We start from the raw sequence: 7,060 nt of genomic DNA on the forward strand, positions 1-7,060 counted from the left end.
ATGCAGCCTCTGATTGGCTGCATAAAACAGAGCTAAGTAAAACAGAAACATTTTGAGTGAAGGGGCAGGACCAAGCCCGTGAAGGAACATTTAGCAAAAATAAAACATACAAAATATTTAACTTTTGCAACAGCGGTTATGCATTAAAGGGATAGGAAAGTCCAAATTAAACTTGCATGATTCAGAAAGAGCACGTCATTTCAAGACACTTTTAAATTAATTTCTATTTTCAAAATGTTCTTTATTCTCTTGGTATTCGTTGCATTGTTGAAAAAGAATATGTGCATGTCCTGTACTAGTGGTAGCTAGTTGGTGATTGGTGCCTGCACACATTTCTCATTTGTGATTGGCTGACTAAATGTGCTCAGCTAGCTGTCAGTAGTGCATTGATGCTCCTTGAACAAATGATATCAAGAAAACAAAGCAAATTTCATAATAGTAGTAAATTACAAAATTGTATTCTCTATCTGAATCCCGAAAGAAAAAAATTTGGGCTTCATGTTCTTACTTACCTTTCTGTGCCCTATTGAACTAAAACTTCTTAAAGCACATATATCCAAAATCATACTACAATGACTCCTAATTTGTTCTTTACTACCAATCAAAACTGAGGAAGTGCAGCAACATTTTTAAAATATAATATAAGGCTTTTGAAAACATATTTTTTTCAAATGTTTGGTAAGAAAAAAAGACATTATAATAAAATTACCTTTAAGGCTATCCATGTGAGCTTTGGAAAGAAAGAAATTTTATGGTTAATTTTTTTTTAATTTGTCTTTTCTGTTGTTGGACAAATTAAGAATTTAAAGGTACACAAAAGTGAATGTTTTTCATTAATATATTAAATTATTTGCTTAAAAATAAATGTATTTATGTCACATTCATTCCGTTTTTTATACTAAACCAATATAAATACAGTCACTGGGCTAGATTCAGTAAATGCAAAGCTGAAACTGATATTGCGCTGAAAAATCTCACTGAAACTTTGCTGCTTAAAAATCTTGGACTTCAAAGAAATTTTTAATTGTCCCTCATCAAAACAGTGAATTGCGAGATCAGCTCCATTGAAATCAAAGCCACCAACATTGTGTTGACTTCCTGTCACAAAGGATACCGGGATCACAAAAAAGTTTTAAAACATTACAAAACAAATGAATAACAAACAAAAAAAACCACTCTCTATAAAACAGATAAACTAAAAAAAAGTCACACTTAATAAAAATCACAACAAAACAGAAACTTGTAAAAACAAATAAAAATGTGATATATGTAAAATTAGTTAACAAAAGTGTCCAAAATAAGTATCCAAAAGCAATAAATTATAAATGATACTTCCACCACTGTAGTAATAATAATATTCCTCTCCATAAAACCCTCCACTCATATGCACTAACTAAAACTTGAAAAAAGTGAAAACAAAATAAAAATTAAACAAAAAACGAGACAATCTCGTCAGCTTTGAAATAGCAAGACACAACCACGATATGAGATACTTTATAGGGGCAATTGCATTTTTTCTAAATCCTGCATGATGAGCAGCGGTTAGGAAAAGTCTCTGGCCAATCATAAAGTGTTGTTTATTTTCCCTTGTATTTATTAAGATTGGTTGTCTGCAGTGCATATATATTCTGAATACGCATACATGCAGCTTAAAGGGACATAAAATCCACATTTTTTCTTTCATGATTTAGAAAGAGAATGTAATTTTAAACATCTTTCAAATTTACTTCTATTATCTAATTTGTTTTATTCTCTTGATATTCTTTGCTGAAAAGCATATCTAGATATGCTCAGTAGCTGCTGATTGGTTGCTGCACATAGAAGCCTCGTGTGATTGGCTCACCCATGTGCATTGCTTTTTCTTTAACTAAGGATATCTAAAAAATGAATCAAAATAAATAATAGAAGTAAATTGTAATGTTGTTTAAATTTGTATTCTCTATCTGAAACATGAAATAAAGATTTTGGGTTTAGTGGCCCTTTAATCATGTATTGAATGCTACTTTGCAAAAATCCATATAGGTTCTAAACAGGGGCGTAACTAAACTTCACTGGGCCCCAGACAAAAACAGTGGTGGGGCCCCCCATTTCAACAGCTCCCTTTCTGGCTCCTTGTAATCAGTAAAAGGTGAGCTGGCAGTCATATAAGACAAAGAGGAGCTGCTTCTCTATAAATGTGAGTTATCCTTTCCTCATAGTGACAGAGGATATGCACAGCCTTCCTGTACAAACATGCTGGCAGGTTTTACTGTACAACAACACTGCGGCGGCCATTTTGGAAACCCTGTCCCCATATTGTAAAGGCAAATCCATACAATTTCCTTAAACTGTGAGCCATTTTTGCAGGAGGGCACACAGAGGGGCAATACATGATGCAAGTAAGGTTGCCACATGTCCAGTATTCAGATGGACAATCTAGTAAAATCTATATAAAAATACTGGTCAGTTATATTTCCATTTTTTAAAGTCTCCTGAATGGCAGCTGCATTTTAAAGGCCTACAATGCCTCTATGTAATACAAATATGGCACAGAAAGAGGTTACAGTGCACTGCTCTCTGTATTATTAGCAGACAAGGGGGTGTCACACTGTTCTGTGTTTTTTTTACTGTCAACCATTGGTGTAAAAACATTTCTCTGTGTGTGCTACTGACAGTTAAAGGGACCGTCAACACAAAAATTGTTATTGTTTAAAAAGATAGATAATGCCTTTGCTACCCATTCCCCAGCTTTGCAAAAAAATAAAAAAATAGTTATATTAATATACTTTATAACCTTTAAACCTCTAAATTTCTGTCTGTTTCTAAGTCCCTAAAGACAGCCCCATGATCACATGATTTTGGATTTGCATTTCACATCAGGTGAAGCTAGTTCATGTGAACCATATAGATAACATTGTGCTGACGCCCGTGGATTCTAACAACACAGCACTAATTGGCTTAAATGCAAGTCAATAAATAAAGTCATGTGATCAGGGGCAGTCAGAAGATGCTTAGAAACAAGGTAATCCCAGAGGTAAAAAGTGTATTAATATACCCGTGTTTTCTGTGCAAAACTGGGGAACGTGTAATAAAGGGATTATCTATCTTTTAAAACTATGTGTGTGTTTAGTCAAGGGTGGAGCTCATCCAGTATTTCTGTAGAGCACAGCTGGCAAACCTAGAAGCAGGCACAGTGATGCCACTACTGATTGCAAGACACAGATGGGGCCCCTAATCGTGTGGGCCTGGTCTCAATTTGGACCTCTGAGACACATGTAGTTATGCCTCTAGTTCTAATACCACAGCATCATTTTTTAAATTCACTTTTCTGTACCATTAATAAAAAAAACAACAACAAATACAAACATATCATGTTATGCAGTATTAGCTTTTAGCGATCACTGCCAGTCCGTTCATTTTCTAAACATCATTAAAAATGGGTTTAATATGCTTACGTTGTCCTAGTAACTTTTCATTAACGCAAACAATCAAAACGCGTTCCAACCAGTGATAGTGGCTTAGCAGTTTATTGCATTTGATATGCTCTAACAGTAGTCTTTAGCATAGCTCATTTTATGCTTGGCTGCTGTTTAACTCATCAATAAAATGTTAATAGAAATTCCCATTTTGCAATTTTTATTGAATTTGAAACAAATTAGAAACAGGAATTCAAAACCTTCTGCACACATAGTTCATTCTTGGCTTGATTTCATATATTTAAAAACTAATTAGGTAAAAAAAAAAAATCACATTGATAGATTGCAAAAAAAGATATAGTAACGCATAGAGAGAACATGCACAAATGTAGTTTTTAACTTAAATGCATTTGGATAATATAAACTGTTGTAGCATATAAGAGTTAAATTACTCTTTTTTAGAAGTAATGCATTTGTGAGGAACTTTACAAAATTTTTTTATAATAAAATACTATGGTAGTCACAAGTAATGTTGTCAGGTGTCTAGTATTAAACTGGACAGTCCAGAAGTATTTCTATAAGATGTCCAGTAAAATCAGTTGATAAAAACTGGAACCTTACAGGACATTGAATACATTTGGCTTTTCTAAAAACAAAGGGCTAGATTACAAGTGGAGCTCTAAATATTGTTTGCACGATGTGTAATACCACTACACGCTAATGTGCACTGGTATTACAAGTTCACAGCAATCCGGATGTGAGTTTGCGTTCACATTGCTAGGAAGCATTGCGCTCACAAGAGCGCGCTTCCATGGGATCCAATGGGAGCCTCGATCTGATGCTGTCAGAGATGGAATCAGAACCTAAGCACAGCAACGGGGGTAAATAGTGCAGCAATTGCAGCATACATATATATTTACTGGGAACACACTGCCGTTTTTTTTCTTTTTCTTACTAACACCCCCCACCCACATCCACACCTACACACTTTAAAGCAACAAAACTGCCTAGTGCAGTTATTTTATGTTTTTTAAAAGCTAAAAATGTATTTAATAAACAACTGTAATTCTTTTTATTTTGAAGGCATTTAGGGCAATTTTAGAAAACTAACCAGAGATCTAATCTTTGGTTAATTTTCTGTGTGCTAATTGCTACTGTGAGATCGCGGTAGGAATAACCAGCTATTTGTGAGTGTGAGTCTATGATTAAGCACCATCAGGGGGTGCGAAACGCGTAAGATGATTCCCCTTGTCTGGGCTATAAACTTTTAGCTCTTCTCTCAATAAATTTTAGACTTTTAATATTACTCCTGCAATACCCGCATTTTTTCTTTTTGTGCTCGTTATTTATCGTGTGCCTGCAAACACTTGTAATTTAGCTCAAAAATTGGTTTGACCCACACTCCCTAGAGAGGACAAAAAGCAAATTCTGTAACCTTCAAATGCTGCAAATAAAAAATCTGGTTGTGGCAATTTGCAACATTTTGTAAACCTGGGTTATAGAATTTCTTGTTTGGTCTTCAGAATGCGGGACAAACACAAATTGTACACAAAAGCAGAGTGTGTAATGTCCTTTTATATGTTGTTTTTTTGTTTTTTTTTAAAATACCCTAAACATCAGCTCAATTTGTAAAAGCTGCCTAAGCATTGATTATTTACACGTGTCCCCAGAAGCAGTGGCACTTCTCATGCACTACATTATTTCCTGTGCACACAGTCGCTTCTTACTAGTGGTTTGTATGTTACTGGGCAGCACCGGGTGTAAAACCTCAGTTCTTGCTAGGGAAAAACAGTCTGAATGTTTATAGTTAATAATTTATATTTGTTCCTCTTTTCAAAAAATCTAGGCAGATCCAGGTGTTTTCCAGCATCACAAAAGTAGCCATTGTTTTTCAGCACCTTCTAAATCTATTAAATGGACATAAAAACCCAAATTTTATCTTTCACGATTCAGATAGAACATACAATTTTAAACAACTTTCCATTTGACTTCTATTATCAAATTGTATTTGTTTTCTTGTTATCCTTTGATGAAAAGCAGGAAGATAAGATCATGAGTGTGCACGTGTCTGCAGCACTATATAGCTGCAATTTTGCAACAATGTCATACATTAGTAAGAACACTAGATGGCAGCCCTATTTCCTGTCACATGTAGCGCTCCATACATGTGCGCGCTACCTATCTGGATATCTCTTCAACAAACAATAACATGAGAATGAAGCAAATTTAATAAAAGAAGTTAATTGGAAACCTTTTTAAAATTGTATGCTCTGTCTGAATCCTGAAAGACACATTTTGGGTTTCACGCACATTTAATATAAACATTTTTTATTTTCACTAATGATATTTTTAAAAACAAATTGTTCTTGAGATATGCAGATTTGCTTAACTATAACTTGATGTTTAAATGTGTGGCTGTATTTAATAGCCAGTGTTAGTTCAGAAGAGTTGAAAGCTGCTCATTTACATAAATAAGATGGTGAAAAACACAATCTGCCGTATGAAACTAGACTATAGCAGTGGCCAACAATAGAGGGTTGAAATAAGAGCACTTTATTGAGGAATGTTAAGAATAAAAAACAAAAACTTTGCAATGAATCTGGAAACAGTTGGAAAAATATTTGTAGATATTTTCCTAATGATGTAAAATTGGAAGACAACTGTTAAAAGAACAGTAAATTTGGAGCATAATCTGTTCAGGAGTAATTTCGGTAAGTGTTTCTTTATAAAAAAGGGTAGTTTCATATGAAGCCATCACATTTTTTTAAAAAATTTGCCTCCCTATTTTTTATTATTCTGAAAATTGGGTAGTGCTTTCTATCACCCCAGCAATTTGTCTATTTCACTCTTATAAGAACTTGGATTACCTGTTTGTATTTTCGGTAACAACGTTGAATCACGGCTGAAGCTACTTCCTGCTGTTCCCTCAACGGACGACCCTAATAACAAAGAACAAAAAAACCCATAATATATGAATAAGGACTTTAGTTAAATGAACATTAAATTAATAAAAAAATGAAATCATGTATATGAAAGAGCACTATTTCAGTATCTTAACCCCTTGAGTGCTAATGACGGCTCTGAGCCGTCACAGAGTTTCCCACTCTGGTGATAATGACGGCTCAGAGCCGTCACTAGCACTCTCCCACCTTGAGGGAGATCTGGGTGCTCCCACCCGCTCCTACCCCGGCGATCGTGCCTGTAGAGTGACAGGCATCGCTGGGGCTTTCCTTTTTGCGTGGTGACATCATGCGCAATAACGTGATGACGTAACCGCACAACTTTATTTATACTTAACAATGTTAAGTATAGGAGCAGGGGACATGCTGCTTAGAAGCCTGTATCTCAGGCATCTAAGCAACTACAGACCCCCAAGACCCAGCTGTACCTACAAGACTCGTAATAGCAACGGTAGTGAAAAAGCAGCGTTATGAGCCTTAACGCTGCTTTTTTGCTCATAAAGCAAAACTCGGAATCTAGCCGATTGTTAGGTCTATATTTTTATATCTATAAATCGATCCTCACTGATTAATTTTTGTAAATGTGGGAATAACACAGCGAGGGTAGAAAACAGAGAGGAAAGTGATCCAAAACACAATTGTGAGGAAAAAGTGAACATCATAAAGATAAATAGGGGGAAAGAAGGTAAGATGACATGAACAAAC

The 7,060-nt window shown here is 35.0% G+C and overlaps 1 protein-coding gene across 2 annotated transcripts in view; it reads right to left on the reverse strand.

The window, feature by feature from the left end:
* CAMTA1 (calmodulin binding transcription activator 1) overlaps nucleotides 1–7,060 on the reverse strand; it is a 181,446-nt gene that overhangs the window by 97,482 nt on the left and 76,904 nt on the right. For both annotated transcript variants that reach the window (XM_053690379.1, XM_053690380.1), the window contains exon 9: nucleotides 6,263–6,334. In XM_053690379.1, the coding sequence (XP_053546354.1) occupies nucleotides 6,263–6,334 (72 nt within the window). The remainder of the gene's footprint in view (nucleotides 1–6,262; nucleotides 6,335–7,060) is intronic.

Source organism: Bombina bombina, chromosome 8 (genome assembly GCF_027579735.1).
Source record: "Bombina bombina isolate aBomBom1 chromosome 8, aBomBom1.pri, whole genome shotgun sequence".
Classification (NCBI taxonomy): domain Eukaryota; kingdom Metazoa; phylum Chordata; class Amphibia; order Anura; family Bombinatoridae; genus Bombina; species Bombina bombina.